General features: G+C 40.0%; 1 protein-coding gene across 13 annotated transcripts; it reads right to left on the bottom strand.

Moving 5' to 3' along the window:
- Positions 1-303: 303 nt before the first annotated feature.
- Positions 304-18020, bottom strand: SCML1 (Scm polycomb group protein like 1). Of its 13 annotated transcripts, none has more exons than XM_015126969.3 (8): positions 17829-18020; positions 10974-11122; positions 9658-9741; positions 9092-9175; positions 5787-5891; positions 4889-5402; positions 3337-3488; positions 304-2049 (listed from the first exon to the last, which is right to left on the bottom strand). In XM_015126969.3, exons 2-8 carry the CDS (start codon positions 11004-11006, stop codon positions 1915-1917), a joined length of 1107 nt encoding a protein of 368 aa, XP_014982455.1. In that variant the 5' UTR covers positions 11007-11122; positions 17829-18020; the 3' UTR covers positions 304-1914. The 13 variants fall into 13 exon arrangements, with proteins under 13 accessions (XP_014982455.1, XP_077844096.1, XP_014982457.1 ...); XM_077987970.1 differs by having other exon boundaries at positions 5003-5402; XM_015126971.3 differs by having other exon boundaries at positions 9092-9172.
- Positions 18021-19449: the final 1429 nt, after the last annotated feature.

Below are 19449 nucleotides of genomic sequence, written 5' to 3'. Positions count from 1 at the left end.
CTAGCACTCTCGCATCACTGATGATATCATAAATAACAAAGGCTCTGAGTACAGATACAGCTCATCGACTGAACTTCTTACAGCCCCCCTGGGATCTCACTGAAGACACCTATAAGAAATCGGCCCTTGGCTCTTAGACATCTGTTTAGCATTAGAATCTGGGCAGGTTTTAAAACTCAAGTATTTGGACATGGAAAGCCACAAGCTTACTAGAGTGGCTCTATTTCAGTTCACACATTACAACAAATACACACATTAATGTAATACGGTGATGATAAATGAAATCACAGCTGAGGCTTTCAATGAACTACTGTGATTTAATTTTATTAATATTTTAAAATATGAAAACTGTAAAACATAGTATTTATGTAAACACCTGAGGACTGTTCAAGTGGGTACAGCATCTTCATACAAACAATTTGAAAGAAGACCAAGTTTAAGTAAGAATCTTTTGACATATAAGGAATAACATAGATGAAGCTATTCTTTAAATAGTTGCATTCATGTCTAAAGTACATCTGGCTTTCTAAAAAGAAAAGGTACATTCTTGCACCTGGTGAACATTTTCTTGACATTTATAACGAATAGCTAATGGTGATAGCACCAATTCTCATAGCTTATAAACCTTGTATTTGTTATACAATGTAATAACAAAGTTATAAATTTGTAACAAAATAATAGTGTTGAACATGTTTCCCTTGAAAGTTCTAACTTACAAAATAAAGCCTCCAAAGATTAGTCTGAATTAATGTATCATTCAAAGTGTAGCAGGATTAATGGCTCAGAATTAAGCAAATTAATTAGAAACATTGCATAGGACAGAGAACTTCCCTGTATGGAAACCAATCTACAGATTGTTTCTTGTCCTCTAAAAAGTAAGTTGAGAGGTACTAGTGATGGCAAATAATCCATTTACATTTTACAAAATAAAACATCTCACTAATATATGGCTCATCCCACCTCTGTGGCAATACAAAATGCCATTTTAAATTTTTTTAAAAAAGATTACTTGTGTGTATACTTTAGGTGAGAATAAAATATAAAATACTATCTATATAAAGAATAAACACATAAAATAAAGTTATGTCTTTTAAAAGTTTGGACAGAGGTATCTTCATAGAGAGATGCAAACAATGTAAGTGTAGTTATATGTCCAAACTTAGCCAAAATATGAAAGTTTTAATATAATAGTTTGTTTGAAAAAAAGTAGTCAGACTTCATCCAAACCACCCTTGCGGTACAATATTTCTTGCATAAAATAACTATTCTATCTATCTTATAGTTTATCTTAAAACTGTTAGGAGCACTTAATAAAAGTTTATGAGCTTATTTTTTTCTCTAAATCTGAATAAATAAAACACATAGAGAAATAATAGCAGAAAGGAAAAGAATTTATATGGCTATTCTCTTTCTGGAAACTGGTAGAACACCGCAACATCAGACAGATAAAATACTCCAGAAAGAGATATCTATGGGTATACCTTTAAATTCTCTTCTGGGGAATAATTCCCATAGATTCAATCATAGAAGTTGTCAACCCCTGATAATACCTCTCTTAGCTGTTTTGGTTCTCTGTATCGAGATGAACCAGAATCAAAGGTTTTTTTTGCTTTTTGGTTTTGTTTTTCTGTTGCTTGCATGAAATATATTTGTAAACAATATAATAAAAGTAATGTTTAAAGACCTATGAAGAATGAATTTCCTATTGGACTATTCTAATACTATCTAGCAGTTAAATGGTTTTTAAAGAAGTAGACTGGACTATAACATAGTTCTACAATTCTAGCTATAATATATTTTGAGTGATACTTTCTACAAAACAAAAACGACTAAAGGGCAGAAAAATGATTCTACACTAAGAAGGCATTGGTACCTCTAGAAGTTGGCCCAATCTAAATTTGCACAAGGATTTTTTCAATTTTCAAAGCATTTTCCTTGTTTAAGTCGGTCAATGTAGTAGCATAGCTTCACAGCCGTTCCCAGCTTCACCCCCAAGTGCTTCAGCAACACGTCGCTCGTGAGTAGGAGCAGAGCCTTCCCATCAATTTCCTGTGGAGAGAAGAAACAATGCTAATTAATAATGATTCCATATTTTCATCAGAATGGTTAGTTCTTTATGAGAACATGTAAAGCAAACTAGAGAGCAGCTCATTGCAGATGTATATTCTTTGAATACGCATCTACTTTATGAAAACTATTAAAAATATAACTTGTACAGTGAAGCACCATTTGGTAATGTATAAACTCACTTCAAGTTCTAAGAAAAAGGAAAATTTAACATAATATCTTAAAAAATAAACTGTGTCAAACTTAATTTTAAATATATACTGTACGTTGAATAAAATACTACACATTCATGACAAAATAGTAAAGACTATGAATAGTAAAAATGAATTTCAGATGTTCATTAGCTTTCTGAGAAGGGCTGGGAAGATGAGTATGTCAACATCAGTGCAAACTGTAAATGTCTATACAATGTTGTCTTTATGATGGATGCCAATTAGTTGTCTGAAGCTAATTAGATGCTAAAATTAATCACCAATTTTCTTACTATATTAAAAATCAGATATGTGGCTACTAATTTTGTTAGGACACACTGTGAAAATATCTGAATAAATAAAACATAGTCACAAAGCATCCTCCTAAAATTCCTTATCTTAATTGATCAACTTATGCTGTTAAAGCATGTAATTTGGTTTTATATGTTCCAGTTTAAAAATAAAATTTTATTTACTCATTTAACACTATCTGAAAAGACCTGAAATCCTTTATAATACGACCTTTGTTTGGCGCCTTCTATACTTTTTCTACTAAGTAAAACTCAAAATTAAAGAAACTAGAACTTATAAAACTTCGGCCTAGGATATTACTTTGTGAATGGTCTGATAACAGCAAGAGGGTATTAGCATCACAAATCAATAATCGAGGCAAATGGAATCAGTTGTTGAATCACTGGTTATATAAAAAGAAGGCCACCCTGTTATAGCTTGTGGTTACCCCCTCCTCCTTGTGGTCCTGGTGCCCAGCTGGGAGCAGATAGGGGGAGGATCCTTATATCTGTCATTACAAAGGTGAGGTACACCTGAGTGGCCATGCTGAATCATAATGTTTTGAGAGGCTGAGGCAGTTTGTATTTTAGGCACTGAGATACCCATTTAAAGAACAGACCATTAGCCTACCATTTAAGGCTAACCTTGGGCAAAATAAGCTTTCTCATATATGGAAAAATCAGCTAATAGGGTTCTCCCACCATTCACACAGTATCCAACTGAAAGACCTGCACAGAGGTCATTCAAAGGCATTACAGCAGGAAAACAGGATCACAAGATACATTACATGGCTTCTGAAGAGGTCGACAAGAGGGCATAATGCAAGAGGATCTGTTTGTTTTAGAAATAGGACCACTGCTTCCACCGACCAGGTTGAAGGGTGCTTAGTGATGCTTCCTTCCTCTATATAACGGTCATTTTCAAATGGTGAGCTTGTAACTTCAATGTGGGGGGGGGGGGAGAAAAAAAAAGACAAATCACACTCGACCTGATCATTATCCTGAAAGAAGAGATGTTAGGTAGGGAGGAATGGTCTCTTTGTTGGGATCTTCTGTGACGTTCCTAGCAAGGAGTCAAGACTCCAACTGTAAAATCTAGTGAAAGCCTATATAAAGATGATGTGGGGATGCCTACACAAGAGTGTCCCATCTGACCTCCCCCAATAGCAAAAGCATGTTCAGAAGTTACATTAAAGTTTCAAAGATCACAAAACAGACTAAGCAAACCAAGTCTTCTTTGGCCACAGGCAAATATGGCAAAAGATCTGTCACTTGGGTAAAATTAGGTTAATCTAACCTAACCTATGACCCTCTTCAAGTATTTCAAGGAATTTCTCTCTTAATCTCTCTATCTAGATTAGGTTGATTTTACTAGCAAAATATAATGGAAATTCTCCAAATTTACAGTTTTATAATTGCTTAAATTTGTTCCTTTTAATCAATGAATCTCAATAACAACCCCATTATCTTTAAGAGCCAAATTAGTACTTTTATCAAATCTTCCCCATGTATTCAATAAGGTTATTTTTAGTATCATTTTACTCTTTAGATTTCCTGTCTCTCATGGCTTAAGTGCTAATGTGCATTTTGAAGAAAACAAGATTATTTTCTGCTGAACTAGGTCAGAAGTAACTAACATTTTATTTAATTCCTCTTTCATGTTTAATTGCATAGTAATAGAGATTTTGGTCAAAAGTTTATATGTTAAAAAAATAACTGAGATAAACTAGTGCTCATACTTCAGGAAGTTTTAGCTATGCTCTACACTAAGTTGTGTTGAAATTTCTTTGTGTATTGACAAGTATCCTTTTACTCACCCAGAGTGTTAGACTCCCTAAAATTAGTGTGTGATGACTAAAGTGGGTTTTGTTATTAGTTAAGAAAATTTGTTTCTCCAACCAGGACTATCAACACAATTTGATCTTTTTGTGTGTGTGAATTAGCCAAAAACATACCCTTTCTTCCCTACCATCTGGGCTCTTGCCATATCAGGAGTGTTTTTTATTTATCTAGGGAAAGGGTAAATAAAAATAGAAGATTTTAAAAAGCACAATGGGGCAGAGTTCTAGAAGTGCTACTCACCAGCTCTGTGACCTTGGGGATGGCGTAATAAATGTGCCAACACCATGGGGTCATTATAAGTGGAGAAGAGGCATGTCAGTTGACTGATGCAGTGCCTTGCACATAATATGCACTCAATAAATGTTAGTCATCATTCTGATTATCACCTAAAACCAGCCCTCAAAATAGGAAACAAACAGCTTCCACTAGTTTGCATCAAGGATGTTGATAAATACAGGTCAAAGAGTGCTACTTGTAAATATGGCATTTCAAACTCACCAAAACCAGAAGGGAAGCAGAGAGATGATCCAGTGTACCTATTCTCCATCAAAGCTGAGTAACTCATCATCTCAGGGGCATGTACCAAACTGGGCTCTCCCTGGGCCAGCATACCTGAAGGTTGTGCTGCAGAAGCATGGTCAGTCGAGTAAGTGTTGTAGATGCTGTTAGCCCCAGGGTTGCCAAGGCAGGGCCCTGAAGAAGAACCATGCATTGCACCATCAGATGCATAATACGGCTGATAATTATGCTCGGAGAAATCTGAGGGATGCACTGGACTCGGAGTGCGGCTGAGGATCGGGTCCTCCTCCGGCTCAGCTCGCTGGTATTCTTCCATGCGAAAGGATGGCCTTGGAAGGTTGCTCGGGGAATTATTCTCACGCCTTGACACTGGCAAAGTGGGGCTATAACTTTCAGGGTAGGAGAATGACTCGTGAACCTCATTTTTCTTCATTTTCTGGCGTTTCAGCTTTTTAGCAAGCTGGTAAGAATAATTTTTGTATCCGTATCGCTTCTGAAATCACACAAATACAGCATAAACCAATAGAGAGTAAAAAAGTAAATGAGTAGTAAATACATTAATACTTATTTTCCATGAAACATTGCTTTACGTTATTAAAAATAAATGCTCCCTTTTGATTATATAATTCTTCAATCCTACATTTTAATTGTATTTTACACATTATAATTACAAACATAAAAATATGCAGTGTCATAAGTCATCAAACCTAAACTTCAGTGTTCTCCCAGCAGAGTTTAGTCTCCATCTATTGCTACAAGTATAGATATGCCTTGCTAATCTCACACAGATACTGGTACTCTCTCACTTCTAGCTTATTGGCATCTTTACAAACCAGAGGTTTATCACAGTTGTAAAAATGTTTTTTATAACACTTACACGGTTTGTCCACAGGGATCTTGCACGGAAACGTTGGATTTTTGAAACCTTTCTACGAATCACATCAATCTTCTTATCCAGGTTTTGCATAGCATCATATATAACCTATTATAATACAATGTAGTTATATAATTAGTATACAATATATAATTTCTATTTCAAAGAAAAGTAACGCAAAAATACCATTAAGCCAAATGTTAACTGCTAGACACAACAAAAGTTCTCAAGCCATCAGAAATGTCTTGCTCCTATTCAAGGCCTGGCTGTAGGTGACACAGAGCCAACAGGCTGAGCTCAGGAGCCCCAGCGTCCCCTCCCCTGCTCTATTCCATGTAGGCACTGAGGAAGCTCTAATGCTGGTGAATGAATGTTACACAATGCCTCTACGCCAGCACATTGATGATAAAGACTGCACATCAAGGAAGGTGCTATTTTAGGAAAGAAATCTGCTAAAAGAACAAAGACTCACTTTATGATATATATATATGTAACATATATGTTCATATAGGTACAAATATGAAGTCTATATTATATACAGACAGTGAGTGTTCCATTCCAGAAAGAACACCGAACCAAATATAACAGATGTGACTTTTGGCTTCAAAGTATTTTTAAATCATGCAGTCAGCAATTAACCTTATAAAACCGTTAAGTACACATCTCTTATGTGCCAATCGAGCACATAGGAGACTGATAAAAATCTGAGAATTCTTCTTGAAATACACAGAAACTTTCGGCAAAGAAAAATACACTTAACAAAGGGCCAGAAACATTTCCTCATTCATTCATTCATTCACTCATTCAACTAAACCTTTATTGATGGCCTACCACCTGGCAGAACTACTTTGCTAGGTATTGAGAACATGAACCGAAAAAAAAGCTCCTGGCCGGGTGCAGTGGCTTATGCCTGTAATCCCAGCACTTTGGGAGGCTAAGGCAGGCGAATTGCTTGAGCTCAGGAATTGGAGACAAGCCTAGGCAACATGGTGAAACCCCTGTCTCTACCAAAAATACAAAAAATTAGCCAAGCGTGGTGGTGCATGCCTGTAGTCCATGCTACTAGGAAGGCTGAGGTGGGAGAATCACCTGAGCTTGGGAAGTTGCGGCTGCAGTGAGCCATGACTGCACCACTGTACTCCAGCCTGTCCTAGAGGAACTACCATCTCAGCTGGGAGAGAGACAAGTAAAAAGAGGATTCCAGTAGACAAAGTAATAAACAGCCTGGAACAGTGGTTTGCAAAGTGTGGTCCATGGACCGGTAGCATCAACATCACCTGTAAGCTCATTAGAAATGCCAAATGCCAGGTTGTACCCCAGACCTATGGAACCTGGAACTCTGAGAGTGGGGGCAGTGGTCTATGTTTTCACAAGCCCCCCATGTGATTCTGATGTCCCTAGTGAGAACCACTGGGCTGCAGCACTGAGGTAAACAGTGCAGGCTCTCGGGGAACATGGTTGGGGTCAAATACTAGAGTCCAGCCACTTATTGGCTGTGTGACCCTGGGCAAGTTACTTAACCTCTCTGTGCTTCGATGTCCTCATGTAGGGAATCAGGATGAAAATCTCTCTCAGGGTTCTCTCAAGGATGAGAACCTTGCTATAGTATTAGGTTAATACTAACAGTAACAGCACTACACTATGCCCAGTCCAACAGTGCTTAGTGGTCTCTTAATGTTACTATTGTGATTACCAGTGGTGTGACACAGGCTGGAACAGGAAGCTAAGTGTGCACAGAAAAGCAGTCCTAACCCACGCTGCAGTCATGGAGACCTTTTCAGAGGAGGTAAGGTCTGAAGTGAGAATTAAAACATGAGAAGGCCCTCGCCAGGTGAGGATGCATGGAAGGGCTTACAGCATAGAAGGAACAGCAGCTTCATAAATACCCAGAGAGAAAAACAGGAAGCCAGGTGTGGAGACAGCGAGTATGAATGACATTCCAGGAGCGGGGCTGTCACGGGAAGGAGAGAGTGAGGATGACAGGAAAGGAGGGATGGGAAGCAAGAGAAGTGGCTTCTCCAAGATGTGGGAGAACTTGTAGAGGGGAAGGAGGGACAGGGACTGGAGCCAGAGGAGAGAGAGACGCCCGATGCGATGCGGGGCAGCTCTGAGTGTGGGGGAGGGGACTAGATGCAGAAAGCAGCAAGGGCATCAGCCCTGGTCACTAGAATGGTCAGGAAGGGGTCAGAAGAAGGGCGGGGATGAGGGCAGTTGGTTGGCTGTGGGTACAGTTATGAGGACTTGGAGGAGAGGACTGCCCCAGGTGCTCCACTATCTCCAGGAGTGAAAAGGCAGGACTAGGGAGCTGAGGTATGCAGGGGATGGCCAGGTCTTCCTCTGCTCCCAGCCTAAGCAGGATGGAGATGGACCCAAGAGGGAACTGGGATGGAAGAACAAGGCAGACTGGAGCACCACCTCTGTGATCTAGAATGGGTAGGGGAAGAAAGAGCCAGGCCCTTGGCAGCAATGGAGAGGGGCCCTTGGGGCCATTTCAGGCTGACCATGGCCCTGGGCACCTCCCCCTACAGATGCTACCTCCCACCTCAGCGTGCAGGCTTGCCAAGGGGGACCCTGACCTAGCAGTGCATGGGGAGGCAGGCTAGGGAGAACCTGCTCCCTCCCTTCCCAGCTCGCCTCTGCACCCACTTCCCCCCAAGACTGCATGTGTCCCTTGGAAGCACTCCACTTCTGTTCTCCCCCATGATCATGATAAACACCCAAACAATCTTACTTTCCAAAGTATGTTAGCTCATTCCATTCAAGAAACCTTATATATGGTAAGAAACATTATTTTTAAATATGTATAAACCTTCATTACCTCTGGGGTATGCAACTCACAAAATTCCCAGTAATCACATCTCTACCAACATGGTGATTCTTACAACAACCCCTCAAAACTAACTTAGGTATGTTTCTCTACAAAACCTTGATGGGTTGCCATTTTGTTTCCATTGAGACATCTTGATGTGCAGTTAGGCACATACTAAATTTCATCCAAATCAGTCAATTTCCTTTAAGGATTTTGTAGGGGAAACTAATTCATTACTGAGCAATGTAGATGAAAGAGACATAACTACATTTGGTTGGTAATGGGATTTTTAAAAAGCTATAAAATCTACATGTTGCTATTCAGGAGATGCAGTTCTAACTAGAAATTGTTTTAAAAAAATCATCACAATGGGGTGATAATCATAAATAATTTGATAGGCAAAATTTCAATTAATTGTACACTTTCCCTTTATGTGAGATAAAGAGAATTTTTGCTTAACATTTTAGAAAGCTACATTGAAGAGACAGAACTTCCATACCTGGCAATGGATAAGGACATCATTAACTGTCTTCTGTTGCTCTTCAGTATTACAGGATGCATCAGATACAGTATTCGGTTCCTGCTAATATTTTAAAAGTAGTTAATGATTTATTTCTGTAACAGCCAAACTGAACACCGGGGGCAGGGGGGGAACTATATTTATTTATTTAAACTGTTTTTATTTATCACCAACTTTTCAAGGGGTTTCAGAAGTCTTAAAATAATCAGAGATTTTTAAAATGCACATTAATATGACAATGAAAATAACTGACAATTGAGGAAGGGGGCAAGAAAAGAATTTATTATATCAGAAGAACCCAGGTTTAGAGTTTTATACTGAAAGTAAGTACAAAACTGCTCTTAATTTTCTACTATATAAGAAAAAGGGGAAAGTAAATTGGTTAAGTGCTCATTCTCTGATGAAAGAAAGCATACAAATTCAGGGGAGAGAGATTTTCTTGAGTGTGAGTTTATGGGAACTCCATAGTATATGAGGAATTTACATCTTTTCCTTTAAAACAGCAAATGTTAATATATTTGGCAATTAGCAATTAATATACTTACTTTATTGACAAAATCAGGTTTTGTTTCATATGCATAAAGAATAGTGTCGTCATCTTCATCATAAGTAGGTATTCTTGTTTTTACCTGAGGAAGATTTATCAACAAATTAAAAGGAAAGATGAAAGACAGAACTAAAAGAAAAGTTGAGGGTTTAAATTTCACTTTCAAGAGGTTACAAAGGCCTATTTCTGATATCAAAGGACCTTTGCTCATTGTAAATACTATGACTACGTGAAAAGATGTATTTGCAGAACTGTGTTCTCATTAACCCAACTACACTTAAGACAACAGTTTTCACTGAGCTTAACCCTTTATATGCTTCATGGTAGAAAGACTAGTCCTTTAGCACCAGAACTACTTTAAAAGCAAGTATTTCTAACCATGAACAAAGAAATAAATGTTACATGGTTTTTGATTTCTAAATAACCCAACAGTGCCCCTCTGTGGACAAGATAGAAAATATTTGAGCACCTGCTTTTCTTGATAAATTAATCTCTAAAGTACCTTAAAACTTCAAAAAATAAGGCAGGGTATAAATAAGTAAGGAGTAAATAACCATTACATTTCAGTATAATAACTCTTCATTCTAAGAATGAATTATGAACTATGGGAATAATTTTATAACAAACATACTTGGTAGTTATGTATGTTTTTGTTTCAAAATACATGATAGAAATCACAAAAACATATGGAATTGGGTTACAGTTTAGTACTTTTAAAAATATACTATCTTACCCTTGTATAGTGCCTTATGCTTTTCAAAGTGCTTTTACATAGTTATGTCAGAGAAAAATGACTCTTGGTAGGCAGTTAACATTATCTCCAAAGATTTTTGAAAAACATCAGGACTGATAGTAGTTAAGAGAATTGCCTAGACTACTTAGGTGGCATTAATATCTATGTGCTTATGTAACAAAAAAAGATGTTTTCTGTTAAGCCATATTATTTATAGTTTAATAATCTACATACTGATTCAACTTGAAGGATTAAGAAAGACAGAAGAATATAACAGAAATGTAAAAACAGCACAACCACTTTGAAAAACTGTATGGCAGATTCTCACAGAGTTAAATTTACATGAACTCCATGACCTAGTAATTCAACTTCTGTCTGTTCACCCAAAAGGAACATGAGTGTGTGTTCACAAAGAAACTTGTACACAAATTGTCACAAGAACTTTATATATTACTGTTAAAATACATAACAAAAATTTACTTACGATCTATGCATTTCACTGTATAAAATTAAATTAAATTTAGAATAGAAGTATAGCACAATAAAAAGAACAAAGACAGATTTTCAATTTGAATACAAACCACATCGATTTCACTGGAGCTGCTAGACATCATTTTTGTGCAACAGGAGAAACTCCACTTCCTCTGAGTTGGACCTAATTATTTTTAAACTTGCTGGAGGGTTTATTTGTGATACTGCTTAGTCACCTAAGAGTGGTAAACCTCTACTCCTGAAAAGCAACGCATAAAAAAGTTACTTCATACACTTACTACCTTAATAATATGGATATACTCTCAGAATGCTAACTCAAATAGAATTGGACTTTGGGTTGAATTTTAGAGAGTGACAAAACCAGAATTCTTCCATGGCCAATTTAGAATAAATCTTTTAAAACTGAAGGGCTATATTGCCCATGACTAGAAATAAGAATCAAATCAAACACAATTACAAACTGTGAAGTAACTGCTTAGTAACTTAAAGCCTACAGAGTAAATGCTGGAAACAAATGAACAAGAGAAGGGCAAACAAATGAACAAGCAAGGGCTAACTGCTTTTGTAAAGGAGCTCCAAAAGGCTCTTGACTAAGGAGAAAGCATTGCCTCCAAAATGTAAGCCAGGAGCCTATTCTGGATTGGGTCCCCACCACTATGTAGGCTGGGCAGACCAGGAGAGACACCACCTCCTCATCCACCAGGTTTCGAACACCAGTTGAGATGATCTCTAAGGTCCATTTCAACTTTCAAGTTAGGATTGCCTTATTAAATTTTATATTAAACCTAAATAAATGGATGTGAAAGGTAAGCCAAACAATCTAAAATTAGGAAGATTTGGTTATGGCTCTGAGCCACTTAACTATGGAACTCGAAAACATTGGCTGCAACAGTATCAGATTATATCTTGTACTAGAGATTTGCTTTTCTGAATGTCTGCATCACAGTTACTGGGAAGGGTACCTTAATGAAAGAGCTACCCCACTTTATTCTTCCTGAGCCAGAGCAGTAATGAGAGGCACAATTAAGGGATTCAGGTTTCATCTCTTTCCTGTTTCCCTTTCATTCTGTAGTGGAGACCATGAACCCAAAAGAGAGAAATAAAAAGGGGATAAAGAAGATGGGAGAGCTAACTCGAGTTAGATAAATGCAGACTAATGTTGCATAGAAGTATCAAGTTATAAAATACCTCTAATTGGAGCTGTAACTTCAATCAAATTTCACTTTTTAAACTATCTGAGTTTTCTGACCATAAAACTTATACAAGCTATCAGTAATTAAATTGTGGTATATTCATACAAAGGAACTTCACAGCAATGAGAATAAACCAACTACTGCTGTACACAGCAAGGCCGAATCTCACAACCATAACCTTGAGTTTAAAAACAGCCAGACACAAAAGAGTATAGTATATGACTCAATTGATATTAAACTCAAAAACAGGCAAAACTAACCTGTGGTGGAAAGAGTCTTTCCAAACCAATACTTTTAGGTCTACTGTAGTTACTGTAATGACTTCTTCGTATTCTATCTTGTAAATATGCCATGATTTATTAAACACAGCCCCCAATTCATAGATATTCAAGTTACTTCTAAAGTTTTGCTCTTATAAAGAACACTGCAGAACAGTCTTGCACCTGTGCAAGTAGTTCTATGGGATAAATTCCTAGAGGTAGAAACAATGAGTAGGTCTCCATGTTTGAAAATCCTCCTCTACTTCTTCCCACTAAGGAGGGCTGTTGGGGTCAACCAGATGTTCCAAAATAAACTAAGGTAGTATCCTGCTGGTCTTGCATGTAGTTTTAAAACCAGGACAGATAATAAATAGTACCAAATAGCTTCTTGGCATCAGATGACTAAGTGACTTTTCTCCTTAGATCTACTGATGCAACATATTAATACATTTCTTAATGTTCTTGGGGTGAGGGGTCCAGCTGACTATAAAGAACAACATTCAATTTGTTGGTATTTTATTTAGAAATTGTTTGCATCTCTATTTCTAAGCTCTTACATTAGTGAGATGGTATATTTCTCACAATTAATGAATCAGTATTGTATTGATACATTATTAACACTTGGTATCAAAATTTCTCTGCAAAATTAGCTGGGAAGGCTTTCACCTCTTTCTATACTCTAAAAAAGTTTACATCACACCAGAATTTTTGTGCTCTAAAGGGTTGAATTTATTAAAAAAAACTCTCTGGGTCCAGTTTTTATAACATTTTCTTTTTTTTTTTTTTTTTTTTTTGAGACGGAGTCTCACGCTGTTGCCCAGGCTGGAGTGCAGTGGCGCGATCTCGGCTCACTGCAAGCTCCGCCTCCCGGGTTCCCGCCCATTCTCCTGCCTCAGCCTCCTGAGTAGCTGGGACTACAGGCGCCCGCCACCGCGCCCGGCTAATTTTTTGTATTTTTTTTTTTAGTAGAGACGGGGTTTCACTGTGGTCTCGATCTCCTGACCTTGTGATCCGCCCGCCTCGGCCTCCCAAAGTGCTGGGATTACAGGCTTGAGCCACCGCGCCCGGCCTATAACATTTTCTAAGTTCTTCCATGGTTGATGATCTAGTCAAATTATCCTATTTTTTCATGAGTTGTTTTGACAAATTATTTTTATCCAGAAGGATAATCATTTCATCATAATTACAGAATTTTTAGCAAAGCCACAGTTTTAAATTTTTATTTCTAATTTAATTTGTACTTTCTTTTGATTCTTTCATTAGGTATTCTATCTTGCTAAATTACTGACAACCCTGTGGGATAGGTTCTATTACTGTCCCCATTTTCCTTATGAGGAAACTGAAGCAAAGAACGTTTATTAGAGGTGTCCAAGGGAGAGAATACAGTCATGGGTTCTTAGTTTGTTTCTGGTTGGGCCAGTAAAGCCCCTTCCTCATCCCTCTTTTCCACTTATCCCTAGAGACAGAAACTAAAAAGCATAGCTTCAGGCTGCCAAAAGCCTAAAACAAAACAGAACAACAACAATGACAACAACAATAAAATAAGGCGGGTTGGACAAGCTTGATTTAAGTAATTTACCCAGGTCCCATAGCTAGTAAATGGTGCAGTCTACCACCACACTCTATGCACTTTACTTCATTATTAAAATCACCTGGAATACCTTTGCTATCAATAACACAGTAAAATTCATACTCTCACCATGGCCTGCAAGGTCCTTCCATAATCAGGACCCCGCCCACTGCACAGAGGTCAGTTCTTACCACTTGCCCCTTTACTCTAAGCCAGGGGTCCCCAACCCCCGGGCAACCACCTGGTACTGGTCCTTGGCCTGTTAGGAGCACAGCAGGAGCTAGGAAGGATTATCGCCTGAGCTCCGCCTCCTATCAGATGAGCTGCAGTATTAGATTCTCACAGGAGCATGAACCCTATTGCGAACAGCACATGGGAGGGATCTAGGTTGCACTCTCCTTAAGAAACAGTTTCATTAGGAAACCATACCCTGCTAGCACTCCCCCGTCCCTGCATCTGTGGAAAAATTGTCTTCTACAAAACCAAAACCGGTTCCTGGTGCCAAAAAGGTTAGGGAGGGCAGCTCTAAGCCTAAAATATTTACTATGTAGCCTGTTTCAGGCAAGTTTGCAGACAATGGTTACAAGCTCTTACATCCAGAGAACAGAGAACTCCCTAGACACAGGAGCACTGTGCAGTGAGTCCACCACTGGACTCCCAACATGTTTACATCTCTGGTACATATACAAATCAACACCAATCTTGCACTCTTTGAGCTTCTCGCTCCTGTTATGCCCTCCGTCCATAATACCCTGTTGTATCTCCGCCTAGGAGAACTTATTCAACTTCAAGGCTTAACTCAAGTTTCACCTCCAAAAAGCAAGGGCACCATGCCAATGATCATCCCATGTGGATGTGACATGACTTTCCCTGAACTACAAGAACACTCACACTTTAATACTTCTACGGCAACTGTCACACATATCTGGTTACGTGAGAGGCAGCATCAAGCAGCATTAAGACCTTAGGCTTGTGGTCAGAATACCTGGGTTTGGGTCCCACCTCCTCCACATACTAGCTGTGTAAATAAGTTGAACAACTTACTTAAATCCTCTGTGCTTTTTTTTTTGTCTGTAAAATGGGAATGATAATAGCACATACCTCATGGAATTGTGAGGATTAAATGAATTAATACATGTCAAGTGCTTAGAGTAATGCATGGCAAAGACACCAAAGGCTTTTGAGTATTGACCACATCTATCCAACAGAACTATGTCTCAAGGAGCACATAGACAACAAGCCTGGGTCATAACATGTAATTTTTATTCACATTGCACCTGAAATGAATTGTTGTCTTTTAGGTACCAGGGCATGATGCAAGGAGCTGGGCTATAGTTATAAACACTTGAATCCAAGTCCAAATTGCCAAATTTGCCACTTCACTTTAGGTAAATATTTCACCTCTCTGTGCCTCAAATTTTCTAACCGGTAAAGTTGTAATAATATCTACTTCATGGGGCTATTTAGGCCAAAAATACAGTTAAACTCTCAGCATCATGCCTGGTTCACAGTAGACACACCACAAATTTTAATTCCTTTTCACTTCCTCCCTTAAGGTAAACAATTACACTTTACGACATTTTCTTAGAGTCTAACCATGACTAGAATGTGCAAAATTAATTTCATTTTTAAATCTCAAATCCCACAAAATGAGTTTACTTAAAATGAAACTCACTTATATTTACCACAGAAGTCTAAACTCTTTGTTTTCTTTTCTTTTCTTTTTTTGAGACAGAGTCTTACTCTGTCACCCAGGCTGGAGTGCAGGGGCATGATCTCGGCTTACTGCAACCTCTGCCTCCTGGGTTAAAGCAATTCTCCTCCCTCAGCCTCCTGAGTAGCTAGCGTAACAGGCGTGCGCCACCATGCCCAGTTAATTTTTGTACTTTTAGTAGAGACTGGGTTTCACCATGTTGGCCAGACTGGTCCTGAACTTCTGACCTCAAGTGATCTGCCCGCCTTGGCCTCCCAAAGTGCTGGGATTATAGGCGTGAGCCACCGTGCCTGGCCAACTCTTGATAACACCATAAATTTAAGTTCTTTTTCACTTTTTCCCACAAGATAAATTACAGCTTTACAACATTTTCTCAGAGCCCAACCATGACTAGATTGTGCAAAATTAATTTCACTTTTAAATCTCAAATTCCACAAAAATGAGCGTACCTAAAAGGAAACTCATTTATATTTACCCCGGAAATCTAAACTCTTGGTAATACCACACATTTTAGTTCCTTCTCACTTCTTCCCACAAGATAATTTCAGCTTTACAACATTTTCTCAGAGCCCAACCATGACTACTACATTGTGCAAAATGAATTAATTTCACGTTTAAATCTCAAATCCTGTAAAAATGAGTTTACTTAAAATGAGACTCACTTGCATTTACCACAGAAATTTAAACTCTTGATTACACCATATACTTTAATTCCTTTTCACTTCTTTCCATAAGATAAATCACAGCTTTACAACATTTTCTCAGAGCCCAACCATGACTAGATTGTGCAAAATTAATTTCACTTTTAAATCTCAAATCCTGTAAAAATGAGATTACTTAAAATGAAACTCACTTGTATTTACCACAGAAATTTAAACTATTCATTACACCATACACTTTAGTTCCTTTTCACTTCGTCCCACAAGATTAATTACAGCTTGACAACATTTTCTCAGAGCCCAAGGCTAGATTGTGCAAAATTAATTAATTTCACTTTCAAACCTCAAATCTCGCAAAATGAGCTTACTTAAAATGAAACTCACTTATGTTTACCACAGAAATCTAAACTCTTGATAACATAAGAACAAGAGGCCGTCTGCTTTTCTAAGAGACTTTTTTAGACATTAAAGACATTTTCAAAAGTCGTAAATATTCGCTCCGGAGGCTCAAGGCTTTCACCTGCCATTAATTCATCAGATAAGGCACAGCTCACAATGAAGCACCACTCACGCCGGGACCACTTTGAGAAACACAAGCAAAACGGGGCCAATTACAACAGCCAGACCGCTCCGTTTGTTTTAAGAACAATCACTTTCTAAATCCTCCTTCGAGACTCTCAAAGGCAGCCCTTCCATTGCCGCCAGAACCGTATCCCATCGCCCAGCACTTGCCGCAGGCCGGACAAGTGAGGCCCAAAAGGGCACCCAGCCCACGGCCCGCTTTAGAAAACACCGCACTGCAAAGCTGCTGGGAAAATCGCTCTCTTTTAGTCAACCTGAAGCCACTTTGCCGCACTTGGGGAAAGTCGGGGAGAGGAGGGAGGGACGCGATCCGCCACCAACCAAATCAGAGCCTTTCCTGTTAACGACCGTGCGGCAAGGGGGCCGGGGCCGGGCCCTCGCACACCTCGACGGCCTCCCCCGCTCCACAGGGACCCCGATATCGCAGGATCTCCCGACTCCCGCCTCTGCTCCCGACACCCTACGTTTTTCTCTTCTTTCTCATTTACGTATTTACAATAAAACAGCGAAGCTGCACGGTCTCTAATCAAACGCGGTTACCATCAAAGCCTCAGACTCCGTCTCAACCGCAAAAGGTCTGACAGGAAATCAACTCCGGAGTTTGTCAATTCTTTAAACTCAAAGCTCTGTTAACAAAGTCTGGATCCTTCCTCGCTCCCCACCTGCCTCCCCTGACAGGAGAACGACTGTAAAAGGATCCTGTCATCCCCGAAAGTCAGCACCAAGCACTTCACAAATTGTCAAATCTCAAAAGCTCACACGCGCGGGCACTCCAGAAAGGCTGTGGGGACCACCCAAAGCAGCCCCCTCCACACCGCGGCTGAAATTTGAGGCTGCGAAGTGCAAAACTCGCTCTTCCCCGCAAAGCAAACCCTCTCTCCTCAGGAGAGCCCCAGCCCCTAAGCCAAATCGTGTATTCCCGTGACAGGAAAGCTCAAGGTGAGGAAAAAGTACGACTGGACAGACCTATTTTAGCGACAGAGCCTGTCACGCCGGCCTCCGGAGGTCGCGGTAAAACTGCTCGCAGTAGTCCTGCCTCCCCGATGGGCGACAGCTGTGACCGTTAGGCCGCTCGACGCTTCGGAAAGGCCCTGGCGCCGGAAACCTGGTCACACGCACGAGAGACCAGTGATGCCTTGACCCCTGAGTGGATCAGAGAGCTCCCGCGACGCCGAGTTCCCACACTAGCGGTGAAGGGGGGGCGGGACTACCCGCTGACCAATCGGCGTCTGGCCACTGACAGGCGTCGCCTTTGATCGGCCAATCCGCGGGCGCTCTCCCAGCCCTTGGGTGAGGGCGGGAATTTGCTAAGGAGTGGGCTGTGGGGCGGGGCCGAGGGCGGGAATTTGCTGAGGAGATGGCTGTGGGGCGGGGCCTCTTACCTCAGGTTTTTCTTGGTAAGACCGGCAGGATTGAAAATGGAGGTTAGACCTTTCAGAGACTCGCGAGCCTCTCGCGCTGAGGGTGGTTTCTGCGGCTGCGCAGGAGGCTGGCGCGCATGCGCAACCCTTCCAGTGGTGGTGTAGTTAGGGACGTGGTGTAGCCACTTCGTTGTTGGGGTGTCCGAAGCTTTTTTTTTTTTAATGTGATCCCGCCCCTCCCCCACGCCCTGTGACGCACCAGAGACGTCGACGTAAACTGGGTTTCCTGGACGCACGCCAGTGATTGACTTGGAATGAGGAGAGGGGCGGGGCCTTAGCAGTTGCCCGAGCTGGGTCTGGGAGGAAGGGCGAGGGAGGCGGAGGAGGGGACAAGATAATTCCAGTCTCCAACACCCAGAAGTTGTACTGGGGAACTAACACAGACCTTGAAGACAGATTTACTGGATTGGATCCCCAGCTCCAACACAGTCCTTCTATGGCCTTAGGCAAACCATGTAACCGCTTTGTGCTTCAGTTTCCCCATCTGTAAAATGGGTATAATATGGGGATTACATGAGTTAATGTATGCAAAGCACTTAGATCAGTATCTGGCATAGAATTTTGCTATTGTAATAAAGGCTATGTGACATCATCTAGTGGCATATAGTCTTACATACTTATATCGAGGCTGCTCATCTTGGGAAGGAGACACAGTCTGAATAATTATCAGAAGCAAAGCAGGCAGATATTTCAAAGTAAAGCTATACATCTTTTCTTGGCCCAGAGAGGGGCCAAGAAAAGAAAGTATACTTTGTAGTAAACTACAAAGAAAGTATACTGGACGTTGGAAATTCTTTTTCCTCTCAAATACGAAGCTAGATTAGAGTCCGTTATAGATATAGTATATGTTATTTTTTAATTTTTGTTTTTGAGACGGAGTTTCACTCTTGTTGCCCAGGCTGGAGTGCAGTGGTGCGATCTCGGCTCACTACAACCTCCGCCTCCTGGGTTCAAGCGATTTTCCTGCCTGAGCCTCCAGAGTAGCTGGGATTACAGGCGTCTGCCACCATGCCCAGCTAATTTTTGTATTTTTAGTAGAGACGGGTTTCACTATGTCGGACAGGCTGGTCTATGTTCTTTTTGTTCCTACTTTTGCCATAATAGATCCTGCCCTTATGTCCTGTTGCCTGTAAAACACTTGTGAAGCCCAAGAAATCAATTACGTA

The sequence above is a fragment of the Macaca mulatta genome, chromosome X, assembly GCF_049350105.2.
Source record: "Macaca mulatta isolate MMU2019108-1 chromosome X, T2T-MMU8v2.0, whole genome shotgun sequence".
Classification (NCBI taxonomy): domain Eukaryota; kingdom Metazoa; phylum Chordata; class Mammalia; order Primates; family Cercopithecidae; genus Macaca; species Macaca mulatta.
Note: the sequence above shows the minus strand (reverse complement) of the source record. Positions and strands in the feature narration are given on the sequence as shown.

Excerpts from the sequence above, each read along its gene's own strand:
- SCML1 (XM_077987967.1), bottom strand. The coding sequence starts at position 9,870 with ATGAGCAAAGGTCCTTTGATATCAGAAATAGGCCTTTGTAACCTCTTG. Across the intron at positions 9,176-9,657 it reads AACCTGATTTTGTCAATAAA|CAGGAACCGAATACTGTATC; the intron begins GTAAGTATATTA and ends TTAAAATATTAG. Across the intron at positions 2,050-3,336 it reads TCGACCTCTTCAGAAGCCAT|GAAATTGATGGGAAGGCTCT; the intron begins GTAATGTATCTT and ends TTCTCTCCACAG.